Source organism: Canis aureus, chromosome 21 (assembly GCF_053574225.1).
Source record: "Canis aureus isolate CA01 chromosome 21, VMU_Caureus_v.1.0, whole genome shotgun sequence".
Lineage (NCBI taxonomy): Eukaryota > Metazoa > Chordata > Mammalia > Carnivora > Canidae > Canis > Canis aureus.
The window spans coordinates 4217879-4236255 of record NC_135631.1 but is presented as its reverse complement, the minus strand read 5'-3'; the positions used below and the strand labels follow the sequence as shown (position 1 = coordinate 4236255).

Sequence of the window (18377 nt, the reverse complement as noted above, 5' to 3'; positions counted from 1 at the left end):
CAACCTCCCAAATATATCTCTGTGTCCAAACTGTATCATCTCTCCAGGGATGATGGCAACAGCACCCCCTCTTGCCCTGATACAGTCCCATTGCAATGAAAAGGAAACCCAGATTCCTCATGGTGGCCTCCCATCTCCATGTTCTCTCTCCCCCTTGGAACCCTGTAGCTTTGCTTGCCTTCTATTAGTTCCTAGAAGAACGGAGCCTCTCCCCTCCCATCCCTCAGACCTGCAAGCCGTCTGTAACTGTCTCTTGATCCCCTGACCCTCTCAGGCCCGCTGCAGGCTCCTCTCCAGCGTGGCCGGCTTCACATACACCCTGTGCACCCCTGTTCCTCTGCCAGCTTCCTGCTTACGAGTCCCTTTGTCCAGGTCCCACCACACCCTTGCTCTTCTCTCACAGCACCAGTCTCTTATACCCACAGTCACGTGTGAACTGGTTTGTGTCACATGTCAGTCCCCTCCTGTACAGAGGCTTCAAGAAGGCAGGGGTTGGTTCTATTTCTTGGCAACAGCTCGGTATGTGGTAGGTTTTCAGTTTGTTGTACAACTAGATCCCCATTTCACAGGTGAGAAAACTGAGGCTTGGAGAGATTAAGACTCTATCCCTGGTCTGTCTGTACTGTGTTCCCAGGGGAGCCACAGCCTGCTCAAGGTCACCGGGGGGTCAGGTTCAAAGGAGTGTGAGGAAAATATGACTGTAAAACGCTCAGCCTTGCCTCTGGCAGGTGGTAAGCACTCAGTAGTATTCCCTGAACCTGTACCCTGAGGGAGGGTGGGGCTGCCCCTCACACCCTCTTTGGGGTTCCAGCAGTAGGGATCCCCTGAGGATGTGGCCTCACCCCATCCCTGCAACACCAGACTGTATGAACAGGTCAGAGACCACTGAGCAATTCAGGTAAGGGCACCACTTTAAGGGTCTCCCTTAGCCCCATCGGAAGCTACCCAAATAAATCGGTCTTCAAAGTAAAAAGCAGGAGTTCCTTGGACAGGTGTTTCTAAAAGCAAGTCTCCGAACCCCCTCTCCTCAGTAGATGCCACTCTGGTGCCACTGATGCCACACTTGGTGCCACTCTGACTTAGCAGTGTCCCCATCCGGATACCCTGGTCACACACACACCCGCACCCGCACCCCCAACGTGTTCTGTGAGTCAGACCCTGAATCCTGGGGTCTCCTGGCCAGGCTCTGTCACTATGGCTGGGGCCTCAGGACACTGCAGCTTTCTGGGCCTCCGTTCCAGATGAGTGGACAGGCCTGGCCCCTCCTCAGCCCCTGCCAACCCCTGCCCTGGGGCCCTGCTGTGTCCCTCCTCAGCCCCCTGGGCCTTCGAGCTGCACCCCCCTCCTCCCGGCTGTTAGCCTGGGAAGGGGGCCAGGCCCTGAGCTCAGACCTTGGCGATTCCAGAGTGTCTGAGGCCCCGAGCCAGCCCCGCCAGCCCGGCCAGACAAGGCGAAGGAGGTGGGGGCAGGGTGGGCACCAGGAAGCCATGGGGGGGGGGGTGCTCGGCAGGGAAGCCTGGTCTCCAGCTTTGTTCTTTCTGCCCCTCTTCTGGACCCCTCACGGAGCCCCTGGCCAAAGCGGTGCCCTCTGCCTTGGGCCCCCTCCGCAGAAGGGAACGGACCGGCACTAATGAGAAGTGACTCTGGGGGCGGTGAGCCCCCCGCGTGCGCAAGGGAGGCTGGGAGGGTGCCGAGGGCCGGGGTTCGGCCCCACCTGGCCGCCGGCAGCCGCGTGACCTCGCGGGGCCCCGGGGCCCTCCCCCAGCCTCGGTTTCCCGCTCCGACGCGGCCGCCCGCCCCGCCCGGAGGAATCTGGGGGCCGGCGGCGTCCCAGGTGAGGGCCCTCTGGAAGGCGCCCAGCGCGGCGGCGGCGGCGGGTTCCGGCGGGGCGGGCACGTGGGGCGGGCACCTGGGGCGGGCATCGGGGGCGGGCACCGCCCCCCGGCCTCCGCCCGCCCGCACGCCCTCGCTCCTCCGGGCAGCGGCGGCGACGCTCGAAACAGAAAAAAACTGTCTCCCTGGCCCGGGGCCAGCGTCCCAGCCCCCCTCGCCGCCGCCGCCGCGCCGCGCCGCAGCCAGGGAAAACAACTGCTCACTTCTCCCTGCGTCCGCCCCGCGCGCTCCCTGCTTCCCGGCGGCCGCGGGAGCCCAGCCCGGCCGGGGGAGGCGCGGAGCGGGCCGGCCGCCCGGCCTTCCTCTCGCCTCGCTCCTCCTCCGCCTCAACTCGCTCGGCCTTCGCGCGGCCGCCTCAGTTTGGGGCCTTCGCAGGCCCCCCGCCCCCGGCCCCGGTCCGTGGCTGGGCTCCCTCCCGGGGCTCTGGAAGTTTCCGGGCTCCCCGCAGTCCAGCCTCCATCTCTTTGCCTCGCGCCGGGCCCGCGCCCGCGCCTGCCGTCCCCTCCCTGCGCGCTTCCTCTGTTCTTCTCCCTCCCGGCCCTCGCTCCCCTCTCCCGGGGCTCCCGGCTTGCTACCCCAACCCCCCACCCCCGGGCGCCGCGACTATAGCCCGGGCGGCCCCGGATGCCCCGGCCCCGCGGGGCTGCCGGCGGCCGGGCCCCTGAGATGCGCGGGGCGGGGGCGGGGGCGGCGGGGCTGCTGGCGCTGCTGCTGCTGCTGCTGCTGGGCCCGGGCGGCGGGGCCGAGGGGGGGCCGGCGGGCGAGCGGGGCGCCGGCGGGGGCGGGGCGCTGGCCCGCGAGCGCTTCAAGGTGGTCTTTGCGCCCGTGATCTGCAAGCGGACCTGTCTCAAGGGCCAGTGTCGGGACAGTTGTCAGCAGGGCTCCAACATGACGCTCATCGGAGAGAACGGCCACAGCACCGACACGCTCACGGGCTCCGGCTTCCGCGTGGGTGAGGGCCAGGGGGCACGGGTCGGGGGAGCGGGAAGGCAGGCGCCGGGCCGAATGCGGGAGACACGCCCGGGTAGGGTACATGACGCGGGGGGCCAGGGGCGCGGAAAGCAGAGCTCTGGGGCCTGGGGCCCCAGTGACCTGAGGAGCTTGGGAGGCTGGAGTCCTGAGGCTAGAGTCAGAGGGCTGCATGGACCCCGCCTTACAGCTTTGGGGTAGGGCTGAGACCTAAGGTATGGGGTCATGCTGGGGTCCCAGATGACACAGGCCACTGGGAAGGCGCTGGGTTCTGAGAGGGAATCGAAGTCAGCACACAGGGGCTTTTGAGGGATGTGAGCTGGGGCCCGGAGGTCACAGAGAAGGGATAAATATTCCCTCAAGGAACAGATTTGCTGGAAGAAACGAAAAGTCCTTTCAAAACGTCTAACGCAGGGCCTGCCAGGGGTAGACACCTGCATGCTCTGGGAGGAGCCAAGGCCAAGGCTGGGGGTGAAGTTAGATATTGGCAATGTCTTGGAGGAAAGAAGTGCTGAGGCCTAACAAGTGGAATGCAGGCTTGGAGGTGGGGGCTGGTTTGGTTCCTCAGTCCTTCTTTTTCACGGTGTCCCATCTATGCCTTCCCCTTAAGCTCTCAAGAGCTCTGCCTCAGAGTCTCCCCTCCCTAACAAGCCCTCAGGACTCCCCAGTTCCAACTGGAGCCTGCCCCTTCCCCGGCATCTCTCTTCAAAGGGCCAGCCCTGGCGCTCCACTCTCCTCCTACCAGGGCCCTGTGGGCCAGGCTGGGGGAGGTGTCCCAGCAGTAATTACCCTCCTGGACAGGGTAATTAAGCTGGGCCCAGGATGGCACCAGCAAAACGGCCCCTCTTACACATTCCTATACTCACATACAGACTCACAGACCCAAAGGAACCCCACTGATGTGGTCCATAGTTCTCGTGAGGTGTGTGTGTGCGCTTGTGTGCGTGCATAGGCTTTGGAGTAACACTCTGTGATTAATTACATGTTTCTTTGTGTTGTCTTGGGTGCATGTCTCCAGTCACTATGAGAGTGTTTCTGTGAGCTTGTGTTGGTGCCAGAATGAATGTGTGTGTGTATGTGTGTGTGTGTGTGTGTGAGAGAGAGAGAGAGACAGAGAGAGAGAGACAGGATGACCGTGCGTGTGAGTGTATGTGGGCCCAGCCTCCCAGACCCCCTGGCCATACTGCCCAGGCTGCTGTCTCCATCTGTGCTGCCCACATCCCTCAGGCTTGGTGCCCAGGCCACAGTGGGCGGGTGTCATTGAGAGGTCACCCTCACCGCTATGGGTGACTCACTGGAAGGCAGGAAGAAGCGGATCCTGCCTCCCCCAGCCCAAGACACGCCTCTTCTGCCCTGACAGTCCTGGCAGGATGGGCTGGGCTGGGATGCTCTTAGCCAGGCCCTGATGGCCATAGATGTGAGTTGTCCCTCTGAGGCACTGCAAGTGTCCAGAAGAACATCACCCTCATCTTTCCATTCTAAGAAGTGAGAGCAGCCACAGGGCAGGCAGGAGAGGGGCTGGGGCTGGTGTGAGAGCTCAGGGCCCCAAGGCTGGATGTGGGATGTGAGTGTGTGTTGCAGAAAGACATAGATCTCAGCCTGTCACTCAGTCTCTCCTTCATTCATCCCCCCTGAACCTCCTCTGGGGGGAGAGGCAGACCCAGAGCTGAGGCAGACCCAGCCCTGCCCTCCAAAGCACCCTTTACAGTGTGGGAGACAGACATAAATATAACCAAGTCAAGTGCCAGACAGAGCTGGGCGGAGGGTGATAACTCAGGAGAGGGAACAGAGGTGAGAGGGGTGGGTGTATGGGAAAAGGCTCCCTTCCCAGAGGAGAAGCTGAAGCTGGAAGGGTAATATTTGAAGACGTAGAGGTGGAGGGACAGGGCCCCAAGGGGAGGGAGTGGCATGAATAAAAAAAAGCCATAGTGGCAGGAGATGTGATATGTTTTTAGGAGGAGGGAGAAGAGTGCTAAGGCATGGGGTGCATGTGGAAAGAGCAGAGGGGGATCAGCTTATAACAGATTCATTCTGGGCCATGGAGAGCCTTAAATGTTTGGATGATGAAGCAAGCAGTGGGCAGGGGTGTGATATCAGGGCTTTGCCTGAGAGGGGTTTCTCTAGGGGCAGTAGTCCAAGGTGGGAGGGGAAGAGGGGGAAGAGGATGTGGATTTTTGACAGCGTTCCCTGGATGGAGGTGGCCAAGAGAGGTCCCAGAGAGGTAGTAGCTAGAGATGTGGGCATCGCTGATAGTGGTGAGGTATAGGCCCTGGGATGGCAAGGCAGAAGGAGGAAAGGAGGGAGGGCTCAGAGAGGGCTGAGGTCTGAATGAAGGAGAATTTAGAAGAGGAGGAAGTGCCAGATAGAGGTCACATTCCCAGGAAAGTCTGGAGGGGAAAGCCAGAGGAGAAAGCAGCTGTTCCATCACCACCAGCACCATCATTTGCTAGTACTTTTTAAACACCCTCCATGTGCCAGGCACTGTGCTGAGTATTTGTACAGGGATTACCTCCTTGAGTAGACACAACAAACATCCCTACAGATGAGATCGCTGAGGCACAGGGAGGAGGAGCAAGATGCTCAGGGCCACACAGCTGGCACATGGCCTCCTTGCTAGGATTTAAATCCAGGATTTAAGACTCCAGAAGCTACATTGGGTAGAAGGATGTTGGGAAGACCGAGAGAGCAGTTTCTACGGGTTCCAAAACCAGCTTCTCAAGGAGGACAGAACCAGTGGGTGGCAAGGAAGTGGGGAGGAGGGGAAAGAGAGGGAGTGGATGAGGAGGGACCCAGCTGGGGACTGGGAGCTGGGGACTGGGGGCTGGGGGTGCCGATGTGCCTGGACCCTGATCTACCTCCCCTCCTCAGTGGTGTGCCCTCTTCCCTGCATGAACGGTGGCCAGTGCTCCTCCCGAAACCAGTGCCTGTGTCCCCCGGACTTCACGGGTCGCTTCTGCCAGGTGCCTGCCGGAGGAGCTGGCGGGAGCACCGGCGGCTCGGGCCCTGGGCTGGGCCGGGCCGGGGCCCTGTCCACAGGTGCGCTGCCGCCCCTGGCTCCAGAGAGCGAGTCTGTGGCCAGCAAGCACGCCATCTACGCGGTCCAGGTGATCGCTGATCCGCCGGGGCCTGGGGAGGGACCCCCTGCGCAGCATGCAGCCTTCCTGGTGCCCCTTGGGCCAGGACAGATCTCAGCAGAAGGTACCGGACCACACGGGGCAGACCCGGGGAGGCCGAAGGGCGCGGACACACTGGTGGTGGGACCTCCAGGAGCCCCCGCCCCCTGGCTCGCCCCCTGGCTCCACAACCTGTAGTGTGGGGCAGCACTGAAGCCACCGTGCACCGCCCCTCAGTGCAGGCCCCGCCCCCCGTGGTGAACGTGCGCGTCCACCACCCACCCGAGGCCTCGGTCCAAGTGCACCGCATCGAGGGGTCGAATGCCGAGGGCCCCGCCCCTTCGCAGCACCTGCTGCCGCACCCCAAGCCCCAGCACCCCCGGCCACCCACCCAGAAGCCCCTGGGCCGCTGCTTCCAGGACACACTACCCAAGCAGCCCGTGAGTGAATCCACAGTCCAGCTGGACCAGCCCTTGGGTCTCAGGGTTATCCTGTCCCAGCTCAATGCGGATTGCGCAAAACAGGGGTCCCCTGAGGAGGGAGGCCGGGTGGGGCTGGGCCCCCTGTGACCCCTGTTCCAACTTCCCCTAGTGTGGCAGCAATCCCCTCCCGGGCCTCACCAAGCAGGAGGACTGCTGTGGGAGCATCGGCACCGCATGGGGCCAGAGCAAGTGCCATAAATGCCCTCAGCTGCAGTGTGAGTGCCTGGGCTCAGGGATACCCGCTGCTGCAGGGGGGAACCCATGCATACCTCCTTCTCCCCTACAGGGGGAGGACCTAGCTTATGCAGCTTGAGCCTCTCACTGCCCACCAAATTACCCCTCTCCCAGCATCCCACTCTGCTCCTCCCCAGCACCCTCCTTTCCCTCCCCGCAGGACCCCCAGTATCCTCCCCTGCCATGCTGTCCTCTCTCTGCAGACACAGGGGTGCAGAAACCAGGACCTGTACGTGGGGAGGTGGGCACCGACTGCCCCCAGGGCTACAAGAGACTCAACAGCACCCACTGCCAGGGTATGGGCCAGCCAGGAGATTCTGTGGACTGGAGGGACAAGCCAGTTGTCACTGTGGGAGGTCCCATGGTGGGTGACAGAGGAGGTGGGGCTGGAGCAGGACCTTGAGGTTCTTGGAGCAGCTTGCTGTCACCCTGTGGCCCCACACTAGAGAGATCACATTCCCACTTACCACAGACATCAACGAGTGCGCGATGCCGGGCATGTGTCGCCATGGTGACTGCCTCAACAACCCTGGCTCCTATCGCTGCGTCTGCCCACCTGGCCATAGCTTGGGTCCCTCCCGAACACAGTGCATTGGTGAGAATGGGGGGCTCAGGTCCTGGGGAGGTCACAAGGCATGGACAGGAGAGGTAAGGCTCCAAGCAGCAAGGATCAGAGGTCACAAAGGTCAGAGTGGGGTCAGGGTTGATTGGAGGAGGAATAAGGCCCAGAGCCGATAGGATCAGGGATCAGTGGGCTCAGGAGTCACGTGAGATCTGGTTAGAGGTCACATGGGGTCAGGGGCTATACAGAGCAAGGGTCATATAAGATCATGGGCTGGTTGGGTAGGAGGGATAGAGTCTAGAGCAACTAGAATCAAGGGCCAGTGGGGCCAGTTGATCACAGAGATTTCAGGGGTCACATGCGGCCAGAGAAACAGGTTCAGGGATCACATGAATTCAGGGTCATGTGAGGTCAGAGGCCACATGAGGATCAAGGGTTGTCTGAGCCAGAGAGGCAAGGTCTGGAGCAGTTGGTAAGAGGGACATGGGCAGTGTTCAAGGCAGGATGCCCATGCCTGCCCCTGGCCCCTGCAGCAGACAAGCCAGAGGAGAAGAGCCTGTGTTTCCGCCTGGTGAGCCCGGAGCACCAGTGCCAGCACCCACTGACCACGCGCCTTACCCGCCAGCTCTGCTGCTGCAGTGTGGGCAAGGCCTGGGGTGCGAGGTGCCAGCGCTGCCCCACTGATGGCACCGGTGAGCCTGAGGCATGTGGGGCTGAGGGGCCGTCTGTGTGCCTATCCAGGAAACACTCATTTCTCTGCCCCTTGCTCTGGCAGCTGCCTTCAAGGAGATCTGTCCAGCTGGGAAGGGGTACCACATCCTCACTTCCCACCAGACACTCACCATTCAGGGAGAAAGTGACTTTTCCCTTTTCCTGCACCCCGACGGGCCACCCAAGCCCCAACAGCTCCCCGAGAGCCCTAGCCGGGCACCACCACCTGAGGACACAGAGGAAGAGCGAGGTCTGGCCTGACCCTTTCCATTCCCTGACAGATGCCAAACACCTAGAACCTGACCCCTGGACTCCTGACCTGCAGATATGACCTCAGAGTCTAACCCCTAACTCCTAATCCTTGACCTAACCACTGGCTCCCAGAGCTAACCCTCTTGTCCCTAAGCAAGGTTGCAACCCTAGGATTTATCCCCTGATCAGCAGGATCTGACCATCCATTTTCCTCCAGATTTATTCCTCTGAGTATGGAACCCCTTTGATTTCCACCAGGGCATTGATCCAGCTCAAATGTTGTACCTAGATATGACCTTCTGACTCTTGACCCAAGGACTTTGACTCTAGAGATCACCTCCTAAGCCTTATTCTATAACCCAAGGACCTTGACCAGCCATTGCTCCCTATAACTGTTTCCCTGACCCTAGGATCTAACTCTTGACACTTGACCCAGAGACATGATTGTTGAACTCTTAGAGACCCTAACCACAAATAACTGCCGATCCTAGTCTTAACTCCCTCCTCCCAGCCCTGCACTAATTGCCCCATCATCTTCCCTTTTAGGGGTGAGCACGGACTCAGTGAGTATGAGAGCCTGGGCGGGAGGAGCAGGGAAGCTAAGGAGACAATGGGAAGCTAAGGAGACTACTGTCCTCACAGCCAGTGATAGAGGAGGAGTCAGCACAGCAGAGTCACCCGACTGCCACCATGTCTCCTGCCAGGCCATACCCAGGTGAGCTGGGCACTGCAGGAACCAGTCCTCATGGGGGTGGTTGACAGAGGAGCCACAAAAGGATAGTGGAGCTGGATGTGAAATCCTAGCCAATGGCTTGCCTAGAGAGGGGTGGCTTTCCCATTGTTCACAACCCCTGGTGGATCTACACTTCTGCCTACAGAGTTGATCTCTCGGCCCTCGCCTCCCACTGTGCGCTGGTTCCTGCCAGACCTCCCGCCATCCCGCAGTGCAGTGGAGATCGCTCCTACTCAGGTCACAGGTAAGACCTGTCCACCTAGGCCACGTCCCAGAGAAGACCCCTCCCTGGCTTAATTTTACTCCTCCCTCACCACCTCCCCAATCATTCCTGAGCACTAACATTTATCCTGGGGTTACTCTGTGCCAGGCTGTGTACCGCACTGGCCTCTGGGGAAGCCATTGTGTGCAGCAGAGACCCCATTCTGCCCTTGAATAACGCCAGTATTTTGGTGCTCAGCTCAGTCCGAGGGTAATAATCCACTCATCCAACAAATATTTATTGAGCACCTACTACGTGCCAGGCACTGTTTAGGTGCTGGGGATACAGTAGTAAACCAAAGCCAGAAATTCTCTGTTCTTGCAGGGCAAACAGACACCAGACAGATCAGTGGTAAAAATCTAGTATGTCTCATAAATGCCGTGGAAAAATAAATCCGAGAAGGAAAGAAGTTTGGGAGTTGTGATAATATGGAGGGTGGCAAGGAGAAAAGGTTTTCTGGGCAGGGCCTTGAAAGAGTGTTAGAAATGAATAAGAAGTGGGGAAGGAATGGGTGTGCAGGTTGGGAAAACTGACATTCCAAGGGAAGATCAGGCAAAGGGTACATGAAACATTGGTGGATGGAAAACCACACACAGCCCAGTGTTTTTGAACCAAGGGAGGGCCAACTCACAGAGCCTTGTTAAGAGGCCTGGGTTTGATCCCAAAGGCTGTGGGAAGAGTCCGGAGGGTTTGGGGCATCATGATAATTGCTAGCTATGGCTGAGCAACTGCCTTGTGCCAGGCACTGACTGAAGGGTTTTACATACTAAATATCATTTAACCTTCTCCTACTGTGAATGTGGGTATGGTTAGCTTCATCATCCAGATGAGAATACAGGGGCTCAGATTCAATAGCTTGTTCCTCCGCCGCAGTCAGGAGCCAGATTCTAGTCTGTCTGGGTGGGCTCCAGAGCTGATTGGAAGGAGCTACCAGCTGATTGGAACCTAGGAGGCTCTGGGGTGAGGGCCCAGGGTGGCAGTCCTGGAGGCCTGTATGGGCTAGGACAGCGCAGTGACAGCTCCCTCAGGGCTGTGGGAATGTGGGGGAAGAGGCACCTGGGGAGGCTTCTCAGGGGAGGGGGTGTTCAGGAGGCTGGGGAGCCAGATAGTCTAGGTGAAAAGAGCAGCCTGCTGGGTGTGTTTGGGGGTGGGGCAGAGCTCAGGATCCAGTCCAGGGTTTCAAGGAGGAGGGAATTGAGGGAGGAGGAGGAGGAACATAGGAGGCAGGGAGTTCAGGACTGGTGACAAAGAGTGCAAAGGGGGTTTCTGGATCTGACCACTTCTGCACAACCAGGGGGCATGCAGATTCCCAGGAAATGAGCTCCTTGCCTGCCTTGGGAGGGGGAGGAAAGCAACCATTCTGGAATAGGGGACCCAGGTCCCTGAGGCAAAGGTGTTGGGGTCACTGGGCTAGAGTATAGGGGAGTGTCTAAGGCTACAGGGTTTTAAATATTGTGAGTGGAGGGGGAGGGTCTCAGAGCCTGTTGGGTAGGGGTATTGGGATGACTGAATGGCCCTGAGGGGAGGTGATGGCGTTTGGGGTGCTGGAGATGGAAGGCAGTAGGGATAGAAATATCAGGGATGCTAGAGTTGAGGTTAGGAATGGAACCTGGGGTTGCCCTCTGGGGTCGTGATGTTGGGGTTATCTGGGATGGAGGTGCAGGAAATCCTAGGATTGGAGTATGAGCTGCAAGGACCCGAGGTCATGGTGTGATCAGGCTCGGGTATCTGGGTCATAGGAATAGGGCATCGAGGTCTGCCCGGGAACCGGAACCGAGGCAGAAAGTGAGCGCTCCCTGCTCGGCCCCCTGCTCAACCGCCTCCCCCCTCCCGCCTCCCAGAGACAGATGAGTGCCGTCTGAACCAGAACATCTGTGGCCACGGAGAGTGCGTCCCGGGCCCCTCGGACTACTCCTGTCACTGCAATCCCGGCTACCGATCGCACCCGCAGCACCGCTACTGCGTGGGTGAGCGCGGGGGAGTGGGGGGCCCCGGGGCGGCCTAGGATCCCAACGCCCTGAGACTTGTCCCCGCCCGGGTCCTTCTCAGACGTGAATGAGTGCGAGGCGGAGCCCTGCGGCGCCGGGAGGGGCGTCTGCATGAACACGGGCGGCTCGTACAACTGCCACTGCAACCGGGGCTACCGCCTGCACGTCGGCGCCGGGGGGCGCTCGTGCGTGGGTGAGCACGGTGGGGGCTAGCGCGGGGTAGGGGTGGGGCAGGGCGGACGGGGGCCTCTCCTCTGGATTGCCGTGCAACCGCCTCCACCGCCCCTGGCAACCCCCTCACGCCCTCTTCCTCCTACTCAGACCTGAACGAGTGCGCCAAGCCTCACCTGTGTGGCGATGGCGGCTTCTGCCTCAACTTCCCCGGCCACTACAAGTGCAACTGCTACCCCGGCTACCGGCTCAAAGCCTCACGACCACCCGTGTGCGAAGGTGGGGGAGACCCCCTCCAGACCGACAGGGGGTCCTCTGCTGTCCCTCGACCCGGGCTGGGGGCAGGAGGCCTGGACTCCAGCTCTGGGCCTCTGAGGTTGGGCTGCGGGAGCCCAGAGGACCGGGTTGGCCTTGGTGGTCTGTAACGGAGGGAGGCCCCACCCAGGACACTGAGCGCCTGGCCCGCCACATTGTCCCCAGATGGGTCTCCCTCCTCCCCCGCCCCGCACAGACATCGACGAGTGCCGAGATCCCAGCTCCTGCCCGGACGGCAAATGCGAGAACAAACCCGGGAGCTTCAAGTGCATTCCCTGTCAGCCCGGCTACCGCAGCCAAGGGGGCGGGGCCTGCCGCGGTGAGGGGCGGGGCGTGGAGCCAGACGGGGCGGGGATTCGAAGGCTGATGGGCGGGGCCCGTGCGGAAGTTGTCTCCGGGACCCAGCAGTTTCCGGGTCCTGTTAGGACAGGGGCGGGGCCGATGGCGGTGAGAGGCGCCTGGCAGTGGGGGCCTCCCCCATCCCAGGCAGAGGAGACCCCCGCCCCGGCACCACGCGGGGTCCAAGGGGGCGGCGACCGAGGCGCGTCTTCGCCGCTGCAGACGTGAACGAGTGTGCCGAGGGCAGCCCCTGCTCGCCCGGCTGGTGCGAGAACCTCCCAGGCTCTTTCCGCTGCACGTGCGCCCAGGGCTACGCGCCGGCGCCCGACGGCCGCAGTTGCCAGGGTGAGCCCCAGCCCCTTCCCCGATGCTCCCGCACCCACTCACGCGTGGAAGCTGGGGACCGAGTAAGCCTGTCTGTCCCATGTTGGGCAGGAGATAGCTAATTCACCCTCCAGCTCACTGGACCTGGCTGATGAAAGGGCCACCAGAATTTCTACAGAAGAAGGGTCTTAGGGAGGCGAGGCTTGAAGCTGCTTTTGCAAAGCACATTTCTTACATTTAAAGGGGAAAAAAGATATTAAAGGACAAGGAGGGGCGTTAGTAGTTCTGCTGCACTGTTTCTTAGGCACCAAGAGGTGGGCTGGGGCTGGGATTCAGAGAAACTGAGGAACATTAGGCACAGACTGGAGAATGCAAGGCTGTGGGCCTGGCTGGAATGTGGGTTCGGGGGCTGGGAGGAGGGGAGGCCAGAACTGCCCTGAAAGAACAGTAGGAATTTAACCAAGCAAAGAAAGCCAACACCAGGGGACTCAGAGGTGAAAATCAGTGCGGGATGCACAGAAAACTGAGGTGTAAGCAGAGGGTGGGGGGCTGAGTTCTGGCTGGTGAGGGGCAGGGCCCCACCCTCTAGGAGGCCCCCTGAGCCCTGCCCAGGAGGCTGAGCTTCATCCTGAGGGTGTTATGAGGCACCTGAAGCATTTTAAGGGGAAGGCTGATGAGATTCACCATTGGCTTTAGAAAGTTTCCTGCTGCTGAGTGTGCAGAGTAGCTGACGGTTTGCTGGAGACTCAGGACACAGATGGTGGTGGACATGATGAGGGTAGTGGCCTCGAGATGGTCATGGGGTGATGTGATATAAGAGAAATATTAAAGCAGATTACCTGGGCTTGTTAACTGGATGTCAAGGTGAGAGAGGCGGGGAGAGAGGGACCTCCAGGTTTCTGGTTTGGGTGACTCTGTGGGTGGTGCTGTTTGTTGGGATAGGGCCTCCAGGGGTGGTGCAGATTTGAGAAGGAAGACACTACATTTCATGCTGGACAAATTGAGTAGGTGGTCCCTGTGGGCCTCTGAGCTGGAGATGCCAGCAGAGGGTGGGCGGTACAGATTGGAAGCCTTGGCCAGACACAGTCCCCTGGAATTGTGGACTTCTGGGGACTGTGGAGCCTTGGGGTGCGCTTGCTCAGCCAAAGAGGGTGGGTCCAGTGAGTGGAGCCTCAGCAAAGCCTTGTGGGCAAGGCCACATCAACAGAAGGTAGGGGGATAGGAGTGGGAAGTGGGGGCGGATGGAAGAAGGCTCAGCGAGTATGAGCTGAGAAACTGGGGAGAGGCTTCCAGGGCAGAGGAAGATGAACCAAATGCACAAGAAACATTCTTGTAAAGTAAAAAGTGAGTAGTGAGATGAGAAAGTCCCTGGTAACCTTGGTTGGGTGGCTTCTGTGGCATGAGGGGGCCAAGAGATGCAGGCAGCAAGTGAGGAAGAGTGGGACATGGGGCTACCAGAATGGGGTTTAGGGTTGTAGGCTAAGGAGATACCAGGAAAGTGGGCCAGGGGATGATAATCGCAGCTGGGGGAGGAGCCATGGGCAGGAGAAGGGACATCTCTTGCTCTAGCAGATGTAATAATTTTCAGGAGGTTAAAGGAGATTACCCTTAGTTTTCTCAATGAACATTGGAGGAGGGCCTGAGTCCAGCAGGGGACTTGCAATGACCAGTAGAGGTTTGGGACTGCCCAAGGGCATGGGAGCTGCCTAGGGACTTTCCAGAAGTCCAGACTTGGAAGGAGGGGCAGGGTGGTGCCAGCCACGCTGAGTATCAGGCAGGGCCTAAGGCCAGAGGGAGTGGCCATGGCCCAGGGTGCTCAGCCTGGCCGTTGCCTGCACCCTACTCAACATCCTGGATCTGGAGGCCCAGAGGGAAGCATGGCCTGGCAGAGCAGTGCTGAGGGAGGAGAGGTGTTGCAGGCCTCTGAGGGAGAAGGTGGGATAGGGGACTTGATAACAGCAGAGGCCGGGGAGCGGGGGTGGGGTGGGGGAAGCAACTGCCACTGAAGTGAAGGTCACAGAAACTGATGGTGTAAGTAAGGTCAAGGCTAGGCCTGGCTGACCCTATGGATGCTGAAAAGTACTCGAGTGGGGAGCAAGACTGAGAAAGGGAGACTAGGAAGGTGGGTGCTGACAGCAAAGAGAAGGTGAAGGCTGGCATGGGGGCCAAGTGCACCTCGGAGGCAGAGCACGTTTGGAAGGGGTCTGAGGTGTGGCCAAGAACCAGCTTCTGCCACAAGGGACTGCAGAGAAGCATGCTTTCAGGGGAAGGCCAAGTTCCTTTACTGCACAAGCGGAAGACTTTATTCCGTGAGAAGGACAAAGAGAGGGGCTTGTTTACGTGGGAAGAAAGGGAGCCATGGCAGATGAAAGGGTGAGAGCAGCTGGGGCAAGGAAGACCAGGGCAGCATGGGAAGAGGAGATGGGGAAGGTGCCCTTGTCTGATGAGGATGGATGAAAGCTGGGGAAGCTTGAGCTCTTTGGAACCAGACACAGCCCAGGGTCCCTGGCAGCACCTGGCCTGGTCACCAGGGCACTGTGTGCCACACAGAGGGGTGTTAGGGGCCTGTACTTCCCTTGAGCACCCCTGGCCTCAGCTCCGGTGCTCCATGCCACAGGCATGGGTGGGGAAAGGGGATCAGAGGCCTGAGACCATCCCGTGCTGGCCCTCACCTCCCCTCCCCCATGTCCTACAGATGAGGATGAGTGTGAGGCCGGGACTGTGTGTGACAATGGCATCTGCACCAACACGCCAGGCTCTTTCCAGTGTCAATGCCTCTCTGGCTATCATCTGTCAAGAGACCGGAGCCGATGTGAGGGTGAGCAGTGCCAAGAGTTGGGAGTTAACCTGTTCCTCCCTACCTCAGGACTTCCACTGCGCAGGCTCCAAGCCCAGGGGCTCCCTGTAAACAAGCCAGGCCCTTTCCTGTCCAGCCCCAATCCGGATCAGAGATGGGGCGTGAGGTGTGGGCCCGACCCAGGGGTCTGGGGGTAGCCTTGGCAGCCTTCTGCTGTCTGAGTGGAGTCAGTCCCTGAGATCCCCTACCTTTGATCCTCTACAGACATTGATGAGTGTGACTTCCCCGCAGCCTGCATTGGGGGTGACTGCATCAACACCAATGGTTCCTACCGATGTCTCTGTCCCCAGGGGCATCGGCTGGTAGGCGGCAGGAAGTGCCAAGGTATGGGGGGATTGGCTGAGAGTTCCTGAGGAGGGATGGCTGGGAATGGCAGTCATCTCCTAGACACACTGTTGATCTGTCTTGATCTGTCTTTCCATCCATCCGTCTGTCCACACATTCACGCAGCCTTCAACTCCTTCACCTAGAATAGCAACAGTAATAATGAAAGTAATTATGTGGCACTTACTCTGTGCCAGCTCACTCTTAGGTGCAGTAGCCAGCAGGAGTTTACTGAGAACCTACTATTTGCCACCTTCTATCCTATGTACAGGTGTGGAGCAACCACCCAGGGTTCCCACTAGGGGAGGCTGACATATAAACTGATTCCTACCATTCAGGATGCCAAAAGAGGTCTGGACAAATGATTAACTGGCAACAGAAAGGTGACAGTTGAATTGGAACTTGGAGCATAAAGATGGTCCCTAACACATAAATAAGTCCCCATGCAGAGAGAAGCACGGATGGTATTCCAGGCCCAAAGAACAGTGTGTTCAAAGCACAGAGATCTGGAAGGAGCTAGTTGTGTTTTGTGAGGAGAATGCTCCTAACATAGAGTTGGGGGGTGCTGGTGTTTAAAGGATAAAACTGAAAGATATCAGGAGGCCAAACTGCAGGTCCTCAAATGCCGAGTGGAGGACTCCATTTGTTGTCAGTGACAGCCATCGTAGGTTTCAGGAAGAAGACAGTGAATGTGCACACTCCTACCCACAGGCACAGACAGACACGAGCAGACTTCCTATTGTGTGTACTTTGAGATCAAAGTGGAAGTTTGAGTTCGGAGCTTGTGTGAGTCCCTGGAGGCACATCCTTAGAGAGGAGGGGCTGGTTCCCTTGGAGCAACTATTTCTGCTTCCCTCCCTCGCCACAGACATAGATGAGTGCAGCCAGGACCCGGGCCTGTGCCTTCCCCACGGGGCCTGTGAGAATCTGCAGGGCTCCTACGCTTGCATCTGTGATGAGGGCTTCACGCCCACCCAGGACCAGCACGGCTGTGAGGGTGAGTGCCCTCCAGGCTCCTCCTCAGGCTGCACCACTTCCCTGAGCTGCAGCTTTGGTGCAGAGATGGACTCTGGTCCCACCCTCTGGAATCTGGGGAATGGGGAGAAGTGCCTTACAGGGGAGCCCTGAATGCCACATTGAGGATGGAGCTTGACTCTGGACAGGGCAGCTGAGGGGAGCCAGGGAATGTGAAGGAGCAGAGGAATGAGGTTGGTGGGGAGGTGGGTTGGCGAGACTGCAGGGCCCTGAGCTGCCCTCCGCTCCCCTCAGAGGTGGAGCAGCCCCACCACAAGAAGGAGTGCTACCTTAACTTCGATGACACGGTGTTCTGCGACAGCGTACTGGCCACCAATGTCACCCAGCAGGAGTGCTGCTGCTCACTGGGGGCTGGCTGGGGAGACCACTGCGAGATCTACCCCTGCCCAGTCTACAGCTCAGGTCAGGAGTCTCCATTTCTTCATTTTGGAAACAGAGTAGGGGAACGGCCCTCCCTGGGTCGGTGGGACCTGGGGCGGAGACTTCCGACCTGCGCCCGACGCCTAGTGCGCACGCGCTCAATCCTGCCTCCTTTCCTTCCCACGGCCGCTCTCACCACAGCCGAGTTCCACAGTCTCTGCCCAGACGGGAAGGGCTACACCCAAGACAACAACATCGTCAACTACGGCATCCCAGCCCACCGCGGTAAGCCCCAGCGCGGCTCCGCCCGCCGAGGTGTGGACCGCCCCGATCCCGCCCGTGCTCTCTAGTTCCGTAGCGAGCGCCGGGTAAGCCCCGCCCGCGCCCTCAGCGCCTGCCCCGCCCCTATCCCCGCTCACGTCAGCGTCGGGAAAAGCTCGCGCTGAGTTTGCTCCGCTCCCGCCGCAAGCCCCGCCCACACCCCCCTGACCGCGCGCCGAGCCGCCGGGCAGGTGGAGGCCACAGGCACCGCGGCTTGTCACTCCGCAGACATCGACGAGTGCATATTGTTTGGGGCGGAGATCTGCAAGGAGGGCAAGTGCGTGAATACGCAGCCGGGCTACGAGTGCTATTGCAAGCAAGGCTTCTACTACGACGGGAACCTACTGGAGTGCGTGGGTAAGGGGCCATTGGACAGTGGCCGGGAGACGCGCACAACCATCCGACTTCGGGCCAGTACCCTCCACTCGCGCTCTTCCTCCCCGCAGACGTGGACGAGTGCCTGGACGAGTCCAACTGCCGGAACGGAGTGTGTGAGAACACGCGCGGCGGCTACCGCTGTGCCTGCACACCACCTGCCGAGTACAGCCCGGCGCAGCGCCAGTGCCTAAGCCCCGAGGAGATGGGTGAGGCCCAGGCCTGCTGGCTGGGGAACCAGGAGGGGAGCGGGGACGGGCCGAGCTGTGACCGCCACCCCCCCCCCCCCCATGCCCTCGCTACCCGTAGACATAGACGAGTGCCAGGACCCGGCAGCCTGCCGCCCTGGTCGCTGCGTCAACCTGCCGGGCTCCTACCGCTGCGAGTGCCGCCCGCCCTGGGTGCCCGGGCCCGCCGGCCGAGATTGCCAGCTCCCAGAGAGCCCAGCCGGTGAGGGCGAGTTGTCCTGGGCCGACTCCAGGGCCCGGACCTCCACTGTGTGGTGTCCAGGGGTCGCAGCCCCGCAAGGGTAGGTTGGAACCGGGAGCTGACTGTCCCCCCTAGCTGATGCCTGGTGTTCCTCCACAGAGCGTGCCCCGGAGCGAAGGGACGTGTGCTGGGCCCAGCGTGGAGAAGATGGCATGTGCGCCGGGCCCCTGACCGGGCCAGCCCTCACCTTCGACGACTGCTGCTGTCGCCAGGGCCGCGGTTGGGGGGCCCAGTGCCGCCCCTGCCCACCTCGCGGCGCTGGTGAGCA

At 60.1% G+C, this 18377-nt stretch overlaps 1 protein-coding gene across 5 annotated transcripts in view; it reads left to right on the top strand.

The window, feature by feature from the left end:
* The first annotated feature begins 2012 nt into the window (after positions 1-2012).
* Positions 2013-18377, top strand: part of LTBP3 (latent transforming growth factor beta binding protein 3) — a 17585-nt gene continuing 1220 nt past the window's right edge. Inside the window, exons 1-25 of one of the 5 annotated variants that reach the window (XM_077862393.1) lie at positions 2014-2845; positions 5731-6060; positions 6213-6415; positions 6567-6672; positions 6895-6987; positions 7164-7286; positions 7790-7945; positions 8029-8214; positions 8763-8779; positions 8859-8931; positions 9095-9193; positions 11053-11178; positions 11261-11392; positions 11521-11649; positions 11882-12004; positions 12247-12369; positions 15044-15166; positions 15410-15529; positions 16398-16526; positions 16799-16966; positions 17126-17209; positions 17474-17602; positions 17692-17829; positions 17930-18070; positions 18209-18370. In XM_077862393.1, the coding sequence (XP_077718519.1) occupies positions 2518-2845; positions 5731-6060; positions 6213-6415; positions 6567-6672; positions 6895-6987; positions 7164-7286; positions 7790-7945; positions 8029-8214; positions 8763-8779; positions 8859-8931; positions 9095-9193; positions 11053-11178; positions 11261-11392; positions 11521-11649; positions 11882-12004; positions 12247-12369; positions 15044-15166; positions 15410-15529; positions 16398-16526; positions 16799-16966; positions 17126-17209; positions 17474-17602; positions 17692-17829; positions 17930-18070; positions 18209-18370 (3541 nt within the window). In that variant the 5' untranslated portion in view covers positions 2014-2517. Of the gene's footprint in view, positions 2846-5730; positions 6061-6212; positions 6416-6566; positions 6673-6894; positions 6988-7163; positions 7287-7786; positions 7946-8028; positions 8215-8762; positions 8780-8858; positions 8932-9094; positions 9194-11052; positions 11179-11260; positions 11393-11520; positions 11650-11881; positions 12005-12246; positions 12370-15043; positions 15167-15409; positions 15530-16397; positions 16527-16798; positions 16967-17125; positions 17210-17473; positions 17603-17691; positions 17830-17929; positions 18071-18208; positions 18371-18377 lie in introns of all 5 variants that reach the window. The other 4 variants (XM_077862392.1, XM_077862394.1, XM_077862395.1 and 1 more) reach the window with 4 other exon arrangements.